The 18,318-nt window shown below is 46.6% G+C and overlaps 1 protein-coding gene across 1 annotated transcript in view; it reads left to right on the top strand.

Annotated features, from left to right (window-relative positions):
* Nucleotides 1-15,402, top strand: part of TSC22D1 (TSC22 domain family member 1) — a 55,691-nt gene extending 40,289 nt beyond the window's left edge. Inside the window, exons 2-3 of the mRNA XM_081327996.1 lie at nt 11,399-11,450; nt 14,329-15,402. Coding sequence (XP_081184122.1) covers nt 11,399-11,450; nt 14,329-14,589 — 313 coding nt within the window. The 3' untranslated portion in view covers nt 14,590-15,402. The remainder of the gene's footprint in view (nt 1-11,398; nt 11,451-14,328) is intronic.
* The last annotated feature ends 2,916 nt before the right edge of the window (nt 15,403-18,318 follow it).

Genomic DNA, 18,318 nt, shown 5'->3' with positions numbered 1-18,318 from the left:
ACAGGGGTGACTGATCAGACTATTTTATTTTATTTATATTTAATTTATTTTAATCTATTTATAAACCACCCGACAGGATTCTTAGCAGCAGATGAGAATATTTGTAGCTGAGGGCTGAAATGGTGCTCTCTGAACTTGGGGGTTTCCTTGCAGACGTTTCATGACCCAACTAGGTAACATCAGCAGTGCTAGAAGGGAATGGGGTTTGCGAGGAGGAGGAGGACGACGACTGTGCGGTCCTTGCTGCTGTCTGAGCTTGCTTGTTTCCTTGCAGACGTTTCATGACCAGACTAGGTAATGTCATCAGTGCCAGAAGGGAGGGGGGCGTTGGTGCTCTGTTTATAAACTTGTGGCTTGAAGTCCTGTCAATATTGGTGGGAATGGTCTTTGACTGGTTGCTTGAGCAGGGTGTTGTGTACTTCTGATGGTTTGTCTGAGTTGGCAGTTCCTTAAATGGGGTATTGTTGGTAATGAGCAGATGAAACCTCTAAGGGATTTGCGACAGGAAATGAACACTGGAATCCAGGCTGAGCTGCCGAAGGTGAAGAAAAATTGTGCGGTGTGGGTTTTGACATGCCTGGGGATGACAACAGCGGCCCCGGAGCTTCCCTTTCCCACAGTCCTGTTGACTAACCCCAGACATCTGATACACAACCACGGTTTTATGAATTTCCCCTCTTTGCATCACCAGCTGCGCTTGCAATATTCTGGTCTGATCTCACTCAGGTCTCTTTTAGGAAATTGTTAGTGGAAGAAAAAATAAAATAAAATAAAATAAAATAATAAAGGAAGAAGAGAAATTGCCCAGGAAAGATTTGCAGCCTCCAAGAATAAATCTGAAGATGTTTTTCCGTAATTCTACCGTAATCCGTGGAGAGGGTGGAGTATTAGTCAGCAGAATGCCTCGAAAACCCCCATAAAAAGTGGGAACTCTTCTGTGATTTTATTAATTGAGCTGGTGCTGTGTTTCCAGCACACGAGGAAATGCATATGACCTAAAATTTATTTTCTAAGCTGCTTAACTCTCTACCGCGTTTTCCAAGCACGGCCAGGGAATGAGATTTAAGACGGTGTGTGTGTGGCCTGATCCCGTACGGAGAAATTGTCTTGCAAAGGCTGCTTACCAAGCTTCGGATTAAATCCTGTCATTTCATGAATGAGAATTGACATAAAATTCAGGTTAGGGACGAATCTTTTGGCCCTTTGAATATCTTACAGCAAAGTCAGTCAGGTTTATCCAGTTTAGTGCAGGTAGTCCTCAACATACTGCCACGAAGGAGGGCAACATTTTAGTTGTTAAGTGAGGTTTGCCCCATTTAAGATCTCTCCTGCCACCGTTTAAGTTAGTCACCTGGTTGTTAAGTGAATCCTGCTTCCCCATGGACTTTGCTTGTCCGAAAGCCACCAAAGGGGAATACGTGACCCTCTCGGGACACTGCAACCATCATTGGTACATGCCAGTTGCCAAGCCTCTGAATTTTGATCACGTGACCCTGTCTGTGAAAAATGGCCGTAAGTCGCTTCATTTGGTGCCATTGTAACTTTGAGCGGTCACTAAAGTTACTCTTCTAAGTCGAGGACTTCCCGTAATGCAGAAATGCAGTATTGCCCCCTTTTCTGTTGTTGCACCTGACAGAATTCTGCTAGTCTTGAAAAAGTTAAGCCCGGTTGGACCTACGACTGGTTGAAGGGCCGAGCAACAGAAGCCCTGAGGAACCCGCACTCCTCCTAAGTAGTTGGAAATACAGTTAGGAAGAAGGAGGCAGTAGAAAAACTAGATAGCTCTTGTCCTACTCCTACCCCACACCTCCAAAAAATCCATCAAACATTGCAGGTGTCGGCGAAGTCATCCAGGAATCAAACTTGGACTTGAAGGAGAATTTACGCCTCTGCCTCTTCCGAATTGAATCACAGAAAAGAAGAGGAGAGCTGGAAGGGACCGTGGAGGTCTTCTAGTCCAACCCCTGCTCAAACAGGAGATCCTATACCATTTCAGACAAATGGCTGTCCAGTCTCTTCTTAAGAACTTCCAGTGTTGGAGCGTTTGCAACGTCTGGTGGCAAGTCGTTCCACCGGTTAATTGTTCTCGCTGTTGGGAAATTCCTCCTTAGTTCCCGGTTGCTGCTTCTGTCCTTGATGAGTTTCCATCCGTTGTTTCTGTGGTCTGGCCTTCAGGTGCTTTGGAGAACAGGCTGAAACCCCCCCCACTCTTCTTTGCGGCAGCCCCTCAAATATTTGAAGGCTGCTATCTGGATTGTTGAGATAAAACTAGGAGAGCTGCCTTCCCATCCAGGATCTTAAGGGAGACGTTTGTCCGCTGAAAGCTTTCTTTGAAATAATAATAATAATCAGTGCTTTTTTTGTAAAAGAAAAAGGTGCCGGAACTCACACATGTCATACAACCCGCCTTGCCTACCCTACAAGGTTCCATCCAAAAAAGGTGCCGGAACTCCGTTCTGAGCGTTCTATGAGAAAAAAAGCCATGATGATGATGATGATGACGACGATGACGATGATAATAATAATAATAATAATAATAATAATAATAATAATAAATAATAATAATAATAATAATAATAATAATAATAATAATAATAATAATAATAATAATAATAATAATAATAATAATAATAATAATAATAATAATAATAATACACAGTTAGCAGGCACCTTGCTCAGATCTCTGCCAGCTTTTGTGTACAAGTAGTCCTTAAATTGTGACCCCAGCTTTTGTGCAGATTGGATTGCAACCGCTTCCTGAGCCCATCAGGCTGAGCTTTAGGGGGAAGCTGAGGAAAGCAGAGACGGGAGAAACAAATGAGTAATTCAGAAAGACTCAGAAATGCCGGCCAGCGAGATGATAATCTCTTTCAGTGCTTTACACAACAGAGCAACATGTGATCCCAGCCTCTCTGACGTCACTGCTTGCTTTCTCCCCCCCCCCCCCACTCCCTCCCCCCTTGAGCATAACCAGACCGTCTTACGCTGCTGGATCTATTCTTGCGTTTAAGATCCCTGGAAGCACGGATTGATTTAGCAACAGCAAACTACCGGTAGTAGCAGCGGCATCCCTGCTAATCCTCTCTGCTCCCTGACCGTGCCAGAATATAGACCATGGCACTTAAATACGATCCGAAGGCCCGTGAAAAGAAATTCTTTGCCAAAAAAACATGAAAATGTTTTGGGATCTGGAGCAGCATCTGAAGAGGTAATGGCGGAGTGGGTTGAACATCGTATTTGTGTAGTTGCTTTTTTTTTTTTTAAATACAGGTGAGCTATATCTTCGGGCTGCTTTTCCAAGGCTGGGTTGAAAAGACGGCTCTCTTGACGTGAGCTTCAAGGAAATAAAACAAAGCAAATTATTTGCGTCTAAAGGGTGTCCTGTTAAATTTGTAGATCCAGTCGGTTCCCGGGAGTGAACCTGGAGAAATCAAGCGCAGGCTAAATCTGACTGTCCAGAGCCTAGCTTTTCTCTCATAACATTGGCAAGTGGAATTTCTGTTGTCACAAGTGAGCATTAATCTTGATTCTCCTTATTGTCGGAGTAATTGCCCACTGTACATGCATTTTCTATTTTTGCCTCTCTTGCTGGCACCAGCGGTTGTCAAATTGATGCAGCCCTGGGTGTTTTGAGGTCTCTGGAATGCCAGTCACCTTTCTTGGAAATCTACTATTTTAGATCGGGGAGCATTCACGCCCAGCCTGAGTTGCCAGTACAGGGGGTCCTCAACTTACGACCCACAATTCAGCCCAAAATTTCCGTTGCTAAGCGAGATGGTCGCTAAGGGAGATTTGCCCCATGTTACGACCTTTCTTGCCACGGTTGTTAAGTGAATCGCTGCCGTTGTGAAGTTAGTCACACGGTCGTTAAGCGAATCCGGCTTCCCCGGTTGACTTTGCTTGTCAGAAGGTCGCAAAAGGGGATCACGTGACCCCAAGACACTGCAACCATCATAAGTACACGCCCGTTTCGAAACGTCTGAATTTTCATCACGTGACCCACGGGGATGCTGCAACTGTCTAAGTGTGAAAAACGGCCATAAGTCACTTTTTTCACTGCCGTTGTAACTTCAAACAGTCACTAAATGAACTGTTGTTAGTCAGGGACTCCCTAGAGGTGATTCCTCCAACCCGCGTCTTTACGTTTTCCTTTCTTCTCTCCTTTCCGCCCTGGAAAATGGAGTGGATCTTGATTTAGCCATGATTTGTTCTGTACTGTGAAATTGGCTGGATTGGTGGTCCTGCTCAGCTTGATGCAGACGACTCTAGCCAAAGCAGTAGCAGAAGTTAAGTTTTTCTGGGAAAAGTAGGCTTATGGGTTGTAGTATACTCCTGCAGTGGAAGGGAGATTAATTTAGGAAGCTGTATTTGAAAATCTGAGATCTGTTACGCAGTAGAGTGTTACATGTAGAGTCTCTCAGTTAAAGGTTACTGTCCATGGTAGAAGGAGCTGCAAGACGCAACTTCTGCTCAGCCCGTGCGTAGGACTAACCATCCTTCTGCAAGGAATCGGTGGCTGTTGCTCAGGAAGAGGAGGATTGTGGGTAGAGACCAAATTGCTTGTACTGTTACACCGCTTTTTCAGAAAACATAGACAATACGCTTGATACTTGACAAATGTAGCTGCAAGGCATCTTTGGTGCTCTCTGAGCTTGGTTGTTTTCTTGCAGACGTTTCGTGACCCAACTAGGTAACATCATCAGTGCTAGAAGGGAGTGGGTTGTAGAGAGGAGGAAGAGGAGGAGGAGAAGATGAGGGAAGACCGAAGGAAGGGGGGAGGAGGAGGAGGAGGAGGAGGACTATGGGGTCCTTGGTGCTCTCTGAGCTTGGTTGTTTTCTTGCAGACCTTTTGTGACCCAACTAGGTAACATCATCAGTCCTGTTGATGTAGCTGCTTTTGCTACAGGCGCTGCATTGTTGAGCTTAATATGTAGGGATGTCTGTAGAGAGAAAAAAAACACAGGGATAAGTAGGAACAAAAGCGTGCAATTGTTTGAAAAGGGTTGGTGTAACCACATTGGGTTGCAGTTGTGTTTAAGAAAATAAAGGGATGGGACTGCTTCCCCAAAAAAGCGCTCGGGAAGAATGGAAAAACTTGATGGGAAGTGCAGAACATCAGAACAGATTTAGGAAGCGAAGGAGGTGATGGAGAGGATGAGTTTGAAACCGATTTAAAAACATATACATTACGCAAAATGCAGAAAAATAGTAAGCCAAAGGACCTGAGGGTGTGAAACAAAAAATTGGTTTTTGAGATATTAATTTCAAATCTATGCCCCTCATTGCCTTGGACAGTGTATACACAGCATCCATTCCAAAATGTTCACATTCTCAGCCAATGAAACAGCAGCACTGACTTCATGCAAATATTCATGTTCTCCATCAACATGGCCTCTCATGCTATCTTGTTATATATTTATATTCTGTATTCATTTATCCATAAGTGCATTCCACAAATCAAGGAGACGTATTGCTTGCTTGGCGTGACCCATAAACATTACTTTATTTCCGTCATCATCCATTCATTCCATATTACTATATTTAGGAACTATCCTTCAAGTCAATAGTCATGAAAAGCAGCCCCATTATTCAAGCCCAACCACTTTGTCACTCAAAATCAACAAAATAGGCAGTCAGCTTTCTTCCTTAACATTCATGTATTTCAAAAAAAAATCGCTTAGGTTTAAAGAGTTCTGTCTCAGATTATATTTTTTCAAGCAGCATATTAAAACCCTAAATACTAAATGAAATTCATTTAGCACGGTTTTTTTTTTAAATCTGTTTTGTTAAACCTTGGTAGCTGAGAGGAAAATTGAGCTGAGGGTGCTTGTCCACACAATGCCTTCACAACAGCATAGTTGGCCAATTGTTGGTCTAGTGCTGGGGTCTTCAAACTTGGCAACCTTAAGACTTGTGGACTTCAGCTCCCAGAATTCCTCAGCCAGCCCACGGGGAACTGGAAACATCTTTGCACATCATCTAACCATCATTGAAACCTAGAAGACATCCTTGCTAGTGATGGCTGGATGATTTTAGAAGATGCTTTTAAGTTTGCTAGGGTTAGGGTTGTTTCATCTCTCTAGGCTTAGGAAAAAAATAAGAAGGCAATTCTATTCTTTAACAAGGCGAGCCACTGATTAGATTTTTATCTATTTTTTTTATCCCACCTTTATTACTTGATCAGTAACTCAAGGTGGTGAACATACTCCTTTGGATATACAGTAATAATCCATATTTTTACATAAGATGGGTGGCAAATAAATTGGTAGATGATAGGTAGATAGATAGATGTTGTTGTTGTTGTTAGCTGCGAAGTCGTGTCCGACCCATCGCGACCCTATGGACAACATTCCTCCAGGCCTTCCTGTCCTCTACCATCTTCTGGAGTCCATCTAGGCTCACACATACTGCTTCAGTGACTCCATCCAGCCACCTCATTCTCTGTCGTCCCCTTCTTCTATTGCCCTCGATCTTTCCTAGCATTAGGCTCTTCTCCAGTGAGTCCTTCCTTCTCATTAGGTGGCCAAAGTACTTGAGTTTTAGCTTCAGGATCTGGCCTTCTAAAGAGCAGTCAGGGTTGATCTCCTCTAGGACTGACCGGTTTGATCGCCTTGCAGTCCAAGGGACTCGCAGGAGTCTTCTCCAGCACCACAGTTCAAAGGCCTCAATTCTTTGGTGCTCAGCCTTTCTTATGGTCCAACTTTCACTGCCATACATTGCAACTGGGAAGACCATAGCCTTGACTATACGCACTTTTGTTGACAGGGTGATGTCTCTGCTTTTTAGTGTGCTGTCTAGATTTGCCATGGCTTTCCTCCCCAGGAGCAAGCGTCTTTTAATTTCTTGGCTACAGTCCCCATCTGCAGTGATCTTGGAGCCCAGGAAAATAAAATCTGTCACTACCTCCATTTCTTCCCCATCTATTTGCCAGGAATTGAGAGGGCCAGATGCCATGATCTTGGTTTTCTTAATGTTAAGTTTCAACCCAAGTTTTGCACTCTCCTTCTTCACCCGCAACAAGAGGCTCTTTAGTTCTTCTTCACTTTCTGCCATTAGAGTGGTATCATCTGCGTATCTTAGGTTGTTGATATTTCTTCCGGCAATCTTAATTCCAACTTTTGATTCATCTAGCCCTGCCTTTCTCATGATGTGCTCTGCATATAAGTTAAATAGGCAGGGCGACAGTATACAGCCTTGCCGGACTCCTTTCCCAATTTTGAACCAATCAGTGGTTCCGTGTCCAGTTCTCACTGTTGCTTCTTGATCCGCATATAGGTTTCTCAAGAGACAAATAAGATGGTCTGGTACTCCCATCTCTTTAAGAACTTGCCAGTTTGTTATGATCCACACAATCAAAGGCTTTAGCATAGTCAATGAAGCAGAAGTAGATGTTTTTCTGGAACTCCCTAGCTTTCTCCATGATCCAGCGTATGTTGGCAATTTGATCTCTAGTTCCTCTGCCTCTTCGAAATCCTGCCTGCACTTCTGGTAGTTCTCGATCCACATACTGCTGAAGTCTAGCTTGTAGGATTTTAAGCATGACTTTACTAGCATGAGAAATGAGTGCAATGGTGCGATAGTTTGAACATTCTTTGGCACTGCCTTTCTTTGGAATTGGAATGTAGATAGATAGATAGATAGATAGATAGATAGATAGATAGATAGATAGATAGATAGATAGAGGGATAGAAGCAAGGTCATGTGATGTGTTAGTACTGCTTTATAATGCTTTGCTAAGAGCATGATAGATAGATAGAATGAAAGGATGATTGAATGAAGAGAAGGAAAGAAAGAAAGAAGGCATTGACTATTGACTCTTTAGTGCAGTAGAATAAGGTACATACAACCTCAACTTTTTGCTTTCGCATAAATATATTGGCCATTTCTATAAGAAAAAAGAAAGAAAGAAAGGAGAAGGCATTGACTATTGACTTTAGTGGTGTAGAATGAGGTACATACAACCTCAACTTTTTGCTTTGGCATAAATATATTAGCCATTTCTATAAGAAAGAAAAAAAGAAAGAAATTTTTTTTTTGGATAGCTGCTTGTGAACAGTCCTTTTCCACCAGGTCCCAAATATTTCATTTCAGTTCCCTTGTGAATGATGTTGCAGCTGATGACATAACTAGAATACTTTAAAAAAAGTATATGTTCGAGCCGTAGGCAATTACATTTCTTGCTGTTTCCTCTAAGAAAGGCATCAGCCAGATGTGCTTTGGATTGACATTCATGGGACATAATTTAACTTCTTGCAAAGGATAAGATTTCCCCCCACCCACCCACCCACCCACCCAAGGCAGAAGACCCAGCTGTGCAGTTTAAGCTCTGGAGATGAAATATCAAACAGAAGAATCTTGTGCGTTTGTGGCAATAAACACCGAAGAAACAGCCTTGAAATGTGTTGATGCTCCCCCAATTTTCCTTTCTGAATCCTTCAAGACATGAAACGTGGGAAAATTGCAGAGCGTTGTTGAAAAAAAAAACCTGATGACCTTTTGCAGTAAATGTGGCAAGGAACACAAACAACCCGTTTCTATTGTGATGGGAAAATATATATAAAGGTTGGGTCAGTTTCTGTAGGAAAAAGGGGAAGTGACAGCGAAGTTTGTTGTTTTCTTGTGGGTTTCTCCTAACTCCGAACTGTGTCATAACTGCACAGCTAAAAAAAAAAGTTAAAAGCCACTCAGGGCAAAAATTGATGTGAGTTTTGACGCTTAATGTCCCACTTTTGTCCTTACAAATTCCATGTTGGAATTGGTCCAGATGGAGGGAACTTTATTCTTAAGATGTTTTGAATTATCCTGGCATTAAACCAAGGACTGAATGAAACAGTTTGCAACTGTAGCACTGCCTTTTTGAACATTTTTGAACATTTGAAGTGTGTTTGCTATTATTTTCTTAAGGAAATTTTGCTCATTCTTAGCGCTAGCTGGCCTGGAAATACCTTGATGGCTGGATAAAACGGGCATTTTAATTTTGAAGGGAGGGGAAAAAAGTTTTGGGGAACAGGGAGAGTGAAATCCAATCAGGTAGTCCTTGACTTACGGCTGCAATTCAGCCCAAAATTTCCATTGCTAAGCGAGACATTGGTTAAGTGAGTTTTGCCTCCTCTTACGACCTTCCTTGCCACCGTTGTTAAGTGAATCACTGCAGCTGTTAGTCACACGGTTGTTACGTGAATCTGGTTTCCCCATTGACTTTGCTTGTCTAAAAAGATCATGTGACCCCCCAGGACACTGCAACCGTCATAAATACGAGTCAGTTGCCAAGCCTCTGAATTTTGATCACGTGATCCACGGGGATGCTGCGACGGTCGTAAGTGTGAAAAAGAGCCCTGGGGAAAAAAAATGACTTGTGACCGTTTCCGCCCTTGAAACGGTTGCAGCCTCCCCGTGGTCATGTGACTAATGTTTGGTTGCTTGGCAACCGGCACTTATTTATGTGACACCCCCCCCCCCCCGCTTGGTGAACCTCTGATGCGCAAAGTCAGTGGGGAAACCAAATTCGCTGAAACGCGTTCCCAACTTCGCAGCTGCAGCGAACCACGTTAACGACCTTGGCAAGAGAGGTCGCAAAATGGGGCAAAACTCGAACAACTGCCTTGCTTAGCCACGGAAATGTTGAGCTCAGTCGTGGTGGCAAGTTGAGAACTACACCTGTAGTAGCAACCAAAGCCCGATTTCCAAGCCCCCCCTGCTTTCTCTGCCCTAAAGCCCCCCCCCTCCCCCATCTGCGAGGGGGGGAAGGAGTCCCGGCGAGGCCGTTTGTGCCTTTCCTCCAGCGGCCATTAGAGGGCGCCCTCGGAGCGGCTCAGCAACCAGCAGTTAGCGCAGGGGTAGGCAACCTCGGCTCTTTTATGATTCATGGACTTCAACTCCCAGAATTCCTGAGCCAGCTTGGCTGGCTCAGGAATTCTGGGAGTTGTAGTCCATGAGTCATAAAAGAGCCGAGGTTGCCTACCCCTGAGTTAGTGCAATGCAGCCTTGCAAAGCGGGGTGGGGGGGGGAAAGGGGAGAAGAAAGCCCCCTCCCCGTTTCTCCCCCCTCCCCCCCCCAGCGCCGCCGAGCTCCTCCGCGTCCTTTCGCTTTCTCTCGCACGCGCGGAGCAATTCCCCCCCCCCGTCGCTCCCGGCTCCCCGGCTGGAGCGGACTTGAAAGGGGAAGGGGGCTAGTTTGGAAGATGCCCCTCCTGGGACTGGGGGGGGGTCAAAACTCCCCCTCCCTTCCTGGCTCCCTTGAAGGTTTGGGGGGTTTTTCTCCTTTTGGGGAGAAGCCCGGCTGGCTCCCCTCGGATCCCTTTCGCGCGGCGCGCTTCCCCGCACGGGGAGGGGGGGGAAGAGGGGGGGCGGGGCGAGGGCGGGCCCGGGGAGGCGTGTCCGGGGCCCCGACGGGCCAATGAGCGCCGCGCCTGCCTTGCCAATGCATCGGGCGAGCGGGCGAGAGGCCCCGCCAGGCTCCGGGCAGCCGGCGAAGCGGCGGGCGGCGGGCGGGCCCTTTGGCGCATTGTCGGCGCGCTCCTTCTTCCCCCGCGGGGCTCGCCATCCCGGCCCCTGCTGCCGCAGCCGGCCGGCCGGCCGGGGGCGATGGATCTCGGCGTCTACCAGCTGCGGCACTTCTCCATCTCCTTCCTCTCCTCCTTGCTGGGCACCGACAGCGCCGCGCTCAGCCTCGACAGTAGGTAAAGGCAGCAGCAGCAGCAGCCCAAAGCCCGGCGGGCGGGCGAGGGAGCTCCGGGGCCCCCGGCAGGCCGGACGGAGCCTGACAGCCGGAGGAGGAGGGGGCTTCCCGAGCCGCGCGCCCGCGCCCCTCTCGGCCGCTGCTAACCTGGCCTTCTCCCTTCCTTCCTCCCTCCCTTCCTTTCTCTCCCTCCCTCCCTCCCTTCCTTTCTCTCTCTCTCTCTCTCTCTCTCTCTCTTTCCCTCCCTCCCTCCCTTCCTTTCTTTCTCTCTCTCTCTCTCTCTCTTTCCCTCCCTCCCTTCCTTTCTTTCTCTCTCTCTCTCTCTTCCCCTCCCTCCCTCCCTCCCTTCCTTCCTTCCTTCCTTTCTCTCCCTCCCTCCCTCCCTTCCTTCCTTCCTTTCTCTCTCTCTCTCTCTCTTTCCCTCCCTCCCTTCCTTCCTCCCTCCCTTCCTTCCTTCCTTCCTTCCTTCCTTTCTCTCCCTCCCTCCCTTCCTTCCTTTCTTTCTCTCCCTCCCTCCCTCCCTCCCTTCCTTCCTTTCTCTCTCTCTCTCTTTCCCTCCCTCCCTCCCTTCCTTCCTTCCTTCCTTCCTTCCTTCCTTCCTTCCTTCCTTCCTTCCTTCCTTCCTTTCTCTCTCTCTCTCTCTTTTCCTTCCTTCCTTCCTTCCTTCCTTCCTTCCTTCCTTCCTGCCTTCCTTCCTTCCTTCCCCGTTTGTGTCTTGCAGCTCCTCCGGGGCCAGCGTGGTCGCCATCGACAACAAAATCGAGCAAGCCATGGTAGGTCGGGGGGGGGGGCCGGGGAGGATGGCTGGGTGGACGGGGGGGGGGGCTGGCTGGCTGGGATTAGCCGATGGGAAGCGGGAGGGTCCGGGTGTCACCCTCCTCCCTCCCTCCCTCCCTGGCGCTGCAGAGCCGGCGCCCCCCTTCCCGAAGGAGGAGACGGGCCGGGGTCGCTTCGTCCGGCGGGGGGGGAGGGGGGCAGAAACCTCGCCGTCCTCTTTGCATCGGCCCCCCAAAGCAGGTGGGGGGTCAGCGGCAAGAATCATGGGGAGAGCGGGGGGAAGAAAGCAGAGAAAAAGAGCCTTTAATTCTCTTGGGGGGGGAGGAGGAGGAGGGTGCTCTTGTCATCTGCAGATTGATTGATCTCCCCCTCCCCGTTGTTATTATTCCCCCCCCTTTTTTTTTTGCTCCCCGTCTCCAAAATTGTTTTGTGCTTTTGTTGCAAGGAGCCCCATCTCCCGGGATCTTCCTCCTTCCCCCCTCCTTTTTCTTCCCCCCCCTCCTCCTCCTCCTCCTCCTCCGCCTCTGTTGCTAGGCAAAGTTGAAGTGTAACCCCCAGCTATAAATAGGGCGGCCCTGCTGATTGGCCGAAGGATCAGCTAGGGAGGCGGTCTTCCTCGCCCGGCCTGACGTCAGAGGGGGATGGTGGGGAGGGAAATGCGGCAAGCGGCCTTATCTCCCCCCCCTCTTTTCCTTCCTCCCACCAGACAGACTGAGCTGCAGCCCAGGCGGTGGGCATGGGGGGGGCGCGCATGGGGCGCCCTGGAGAGGAGGGGCAGGGAAGCGATCGGGGCCCAGAGCCCCCCCCCAAAAAAACTAGGAAAGGCTTCCCTTTCCCCCCCCCCCAAAAAAAGCCAGCTGCAGCCACCACCATGGTACAGCCCTAGAGCAGCATCCTTGATGCTCTGAGCCCGGAGGAAAAAGCAGCAGCGATGCAACAACCCCGGAGTGTTTCAGGCGGGGCCTGTTGTGTCTGATCCAAAATTTAAGGCTGGATCTTCCCAGTCAGCTGGACTGCTTTGCTCCGGAAGGAAAGGCCCAAAAGACACTCAAGAGATCAGGTTATTGCCCTCCTTTCCCCCCCCCATTATTCTTAATCCAGGACATCCCCTCCCCCCCCCAAAGGCTGGACAATTTAGCCTTGTAGTCCCGCTGCCAAACGGGAACCCCCTTCTGGGAACCCATCTAATTCCCGTGAAACTGGAGTGGCGCTGACGTCCGCAAGAGGAGCAAAGCCCGTCCCTTCCGTCCCGCCAAATTTGCCAGGGAAAAGTCGCCCTCCGCCCTGCCTAACTAAGTGTCCTTGTGGGGACAGCTTTGCGTTAACCTCCAGCGGAAGGGAAGTTCAGCATTTAAAACCTTGAGGATGATTTGTGTTGTGTTGCAAGCCCAAGGCTCCTCCATTCAACGGTTGGGATCTTTTAAATGGGTAAGAGCTTGGGGATGTTAATGGTTAAGTTGGATACACGAAGAATATTCCCAGTATACATCATCTTCCCACAAGGGCTGGAGTTGGTGTTCTCTGATCGAGTCGGTTTCCCGGAGTTTTGCAAACGAAAAGGTTTTAAAATGAGCATCTGAGTGGGAAAGTGTTAAAATGAGAATTGGCTGTTGGGCCTAAGATAAAGGGATTGCAAAAAAAATTTGAATCCTTTATCTGGGTCCAAATCTGGGTGTGTGATGTCTGTGGAGATTCTCAGTCATCCAGGTCTGGGTTTGTGATGTTTTTCTGTGTATTTTAATTCCTTGCAACCTGCTTCAGGCTGCTTAGGTGTAAACACCAATAAAAGGGAATATTTGCAGCTCAGGGTTGAAATTTTTTGTAAAAATTTTTTTAATTCCATTTATATCCCGCCCTTCTCCGAAGACTCAGGGCGGCTTATAAGCTTAGCAGAAATGAGGGGTCCTTGGTGCTCTCTGAGCTTATTTATTTATTTATTTATTTATTTATTTATTTTATTGCATTTATATACCGCCCTTTCCCTGAGGACTCAGGGCGGTTTACAGGGAGTTAAAAATCAAACATACAAAAGTTAAAAGCCAAGTTAAAAAATATTAAATCAACCCTGTGCTATTAAAAACCCCAATTAAAATAATTTTCTCCTCAGCCTGGGCCCGAGAGCTCAAAGAGCCAGGTCTTCAGGCCCCGGCGGAATGATCGGAGGTCGGGGGCAGCTTGGGGGGGTTTCTTGCAGACGTTTCATGACCCAAACTAGGGAACATCATCAGTGCAAGAAGGGAGTGGGGTTTATGGAGAGGAGAAGGAGGAGGACTGTGGGGTCCTTGGTGCTGTCTGAGCTTGGTGGTTTCCTTGCAGATGTTTAAGGCCCCATCTTGGGAACCTCATCAGTGTCTAACCTAACCCATCATCAGTGAACTGATGATGCTACCTAGTTTGGGTCATGAAACGTCTGCAAGAAAACCACCAAGCTCTGAGACCAACAGGAACCCTTCATTTGTGTAGAGCAGAGGTCTTCAAACTTGGCCCTTTTATGACTTATGGACTTCAACTCCCAGAATTCCTCAGCCAGGCACGTGTGCCTGGCTGAGGAATTCTGGGTAGTTGAAGTCCACAAGTCATAAAAGGGCCCAGTTTGAAGACCGCTGGTTTAGTGCAAGGATATCCATCCTTGGCAACTTTTAAGACCTGTGCTGGCTGAGGAATTCTGGGTACTTGAAGTCCACAAGTCATAAAAGGGCCCAGTTTGAAGACCCCTGGTGTAGAGAGAGTTGGAATGGGTCAATCTCGAGGGTGGCATTCAAGCAGAGGGGCCCTTTGGATGTAGACCGTCCCCATTCTTGACAGGCCTTGCCAGCATCTCCCACTGTTGGTGCAACTCTTTTTTTTCTTCCCCCTTCTGCTTCTGTTTTCCAGGATCTGGTGAAGAGCCACTTGATGTACGCCGTGCGAGAGGAAGTTGAGGTGCTGAAAGAGCAGATCAAAGAACTCATTGAGAAAAACAACCAGCTGGAGCAAGAGAATAACTTGTTGAAAACTTTAGCCAGTCCAGAACAGCTGGCTCAGTTCCAGGCACAATTACCGGCCAGCTCTTCTCCGGCGGCGTCTTCACAAACGCAAGGGACGAATCTGCAGCCTTCCCAGCCTGCGCCTCCAAGCTCCGGACCCTCGGCGTAGTAGTCCAGCCGGCACCACCTTTCAAGATTTCGGCACCCTTGGACTCTGCTGAGGCTGGACTGCAGGAATCCAGCAGTCTCTGCATGCTGTTCCCCCCACCTCACCCTGACCCACCCCAGTTATGAAAACTCTTCCGCAGTATTAAGCTGTTCAGGGGGCAGCAGGAGAGGATTGAAATGTTTCTTTTAGAGTTTTTTTTTTAATTGGGGGTGGGAGGGAGGGTCTTGACACCCTTCAGGGAATTAGCACCAATGCACTGGGCGACTTGGGCAGCTTCTGCAGCGGCTGGTTAAAAAAACAAAACAAAACACGTATGTGTGCCTGAAGCTTATTTTTTTCCCCCCCTAAACGATCTTCCTTCCGTGTAGTGCCGTGATGAATGCAAGCGCTTTTGGGCCTGGAAATGTGAAGGCCTTGGCTGGGAAAGTGGGGATGAAGCCCCCCCCCTTCTCTAGCTTTCCATCCGGAAGCCAAAGGAATAAGACAGGGGAAGAAGGAAATGTGGGGAAACAGGGACAGTAAAAGGGGGAAGGGGCTTTTGGAGCCTGCAGTCTTAAAAAAAAAAAGAAAAAGCAGATGTGCACTCATTTTCTCTAGCCAAGGAAAGTGCAAAAACAAAAGAAAAAAAATCGCCTATTTTCTAGGAGAGGAATCGGTAGGTTTAAAAAAATATATATGCTGTGACATAGGATGGTCTGATGAAGGTTTGTTTGCTTAATGTATATTTGTGTATTTAGTGTATAATTACTTTGTAAAATAGGAACTGTAACTATTCCATTCAGTTGTACAGAGTGAATTTAAGAGTGAACTGAACCAGTTTGGATAAGTGATTTTTTTTTTGCTTTGTTTTTTTAAGTTTTATTCTGTTTTTTTTTTTTTGGACACTACATGGATTCAATTTTGCACCTGTACGAGCTCTCCGGAAATCATCTGGTGCTGTTTATGTCAGTTCTAAAAGTTGCCTTGGAAAAATGAATATATTGAAGTCAAAGGCTGTCCTTAGCAGTTCCCGTGGATGTGGGAAGGCGGGGGGGGGGGGAGGGGGAGAACAGGGATGAGCTCACCAAAGCAAAATCTTAAAATTTAATTCCTCCACATTTTGGATGGTGCATACGATCTGTGTAATAGGATGCATATGTTCTGGTGCATGTTCTGGGTGATTTCATTGGGAGGAAAATGGTAAAATACCAGTATATTTAACGATTGCACTTGTCAACTTCTAATAAAGCATACCATGTTGATATAGAAGCTGTGATTTGAGGGGACTCTTGCCTGCCATGAGTTCAGCCAAAACCTAGATACAACCAGGCCTTTTGGTTTTGCAAAACCTATTTTTTTTTGTTAAAAAAATGGGTAGAGAGTTTTTTAACAGCAAAATATTAAAATTGTGTTCCTACCGCAAAATGACTTCTGCAAACAAAATTCAAAGTGGTGATTTCAACCAGAAGGGAAAATGGAAAACCTTGGTTTGACTAATCTGATGCTTTGACTTGGGGTAGAAAAGGCAATTTGGTCCTTCGAAAGAGGTGGTGCACAACTAAAGTGATAATTGTCACAATAACCGGCCCTTTTAGCTAAATCTGGCCGACATGGCGTCGTAACGTTCTTAAGGCATCCTCCTTCCAGTCGCCATTAAATGGATTGGACGTCAGGCAATGCTGAGCGTTACTCGAAATACTTTACATGGGTTATTGTTTGAATTATCCTTCACTAATCCCGCAAGATGGGGTACCGGCAACTCTTTATTTTGCATCCCAGAGAAATTACGAGAGAGGATTGCAGCGGGGGTCTTGTAGAGACTCGGTTACACAGACAAAAACTATGGCTGGGCCGCTATCACGTTTATAAGCAAGCATGGCTTGTGGTTTGTCACCATTGCAGATGTAACCTGAGAATTTTCACTTTGTCTGGAATTAAAGGAACAAAACAAAACCATGCATCCCTTTTTTAAAGTTCACTTGGTTGACGGCTTCCTTCCATACTCTTCCCAGCAGAGAAAAGAACATGAAACTTAGCTAACTAGATTAGGGACAGTTTGGGAACTTTTACCAGTCAGGCCCAACTTACTGAGGCTCATTTGTTTTGCTTGTCACTTAAAACAAACTTGTGGCTCCCTGTGATGTGCAGACTTCGTTCTCTCTGAATTGCAGTTCCAGATTGTTTACCAGATGTTAAAGGGATCTCTTCTCAGAAATGCAGCTGGCCCTCTGTTTGCTTTCACCCGTTTTCCCACTGAAAATCTGAGCCACTCACCTTACTGGTCTTTGTGCAATAGGAAATGGTCCGTGTGTAGCGTTGGAGAAATGGTACAGGGCTTGACAAATTACAAATGGCTTTAGGGGCATCAGGAATTACAGGATTCTACAGTTGTGGGAGGGACTTAGAACACAGAACATCAGAGATGGAAGGGGCCTTGGAGGTCATCTAGTCCAACCCCCGCTGAGGCAGGGGATCCTGTACCATTTCAGACAAAAGGCTGTCCGGTCTCCTCTTAAAACCCTCCAGGGTTGGAGCACCCACAACTTCTGGAGGGAAACTGTTCCCCTGGTTGGTTGATCTCCCTGTCAGGAAATTTCTTAGTTCCACCTAGGTCTTCCATAAGATGAGACTTGTGTCTCTATGAGATGGCTGTCCAGTAATTTGTGCCTTCAAGTTCATGTTGACTCCTGGAAACAATCTTTCAGCAAGTGAAAACTGGATTTCGAAAGTGGTTTGGGTGACGTCTTCAAAGGAAAACAAGAAAGGCCAGTTGCCTTTCGTGAAAAAGCATCTTTGGGACGAACGCAGGATTAGATCTCCAGATCCTCCATTTTTGGCCAGTGTCTTAATAACTACCATATCTGGCTATTAGTCCAGGGAAAAAGCGTGTTGCCTCTCTGGGATTTGGTTCCTCTGTCAAAAAATGCTTCTACTGCTTAGTAATATAGTTTAACAAAACTCCCCCTTGGCCGCCTCCTACCTTAAACCAACCACTGAAGATAATTAACTGCAATCTTGATTATCTTCGGTGGAGCTTCCTTTGAGGCATTTGAACCGTGATCCGTTGGTTTTTCTTTCCGCTAAATTTATCCTGCTCCTTCAGTAGTTCTTCATAAACTTGCTAGTCCCAAACCACACACTTTGAAAGAGAGGGAAAAAAAAAGGCAATTTGCAGGGATGCAGGACAGAACCAGCTGAAATTAAAGTGTTTCCTGTGTAAAGACTTTAACTCTGGTAATTATAGCAATTTTAGTTTTTTTCCCCCTGCCCTCGAGCACTCCCCCCCCTTTTCCAATTGTATTTCAGATACATACAGTTTCCTGGGATGTCTTGCTCCAGGGTGACTGTAGCCAAGACTAGTATGCGTTTATTCTGCATCTTCTTCCAACGGTGACATTAAATTTTATATTTATATTTTGCACTTTTTAAAGGCCAATCGATAGTAGCTCTTCCTGTAGAAAATTACAGAAGACCATGGATTTTTCATCTGGACAGGGTAGGGTGGAATAAAGATAAATTATGCTTATTTTGCACGTCGATCGTATTCTATATATATATTGACCTAAATCTAGGAGATGATATTTATGTCCTGGAATTTTTGTCTTGATGGTGTTAGTGTTGTAGTTACAATTTCTGTGTTGGGGCGTTTGGATCCATTATATGATTCCTGCTTCCTGGGATTTATTTATTTAGCGTATGGCTGGTCACACACAGAATTAAAAGCACTTCATATTTACAAGTTAGAACAGT

This window comes from Vipera berus (assembly GCF_964194415.1).
Source record: "Vipera berus genome assembly, chromosome: 4".
In the NCBI taxonomy this organism is placed as follows: Eukaryota; Metazoa; Chordata; class Lepidosauria; order Squamata; family Viperidae; genus Vipera; species Vipera berus.
Note: the sequence above shows the minus strand (reverse complement) of the source record. Positions and strands in the feature narration are given on the sequence as shown.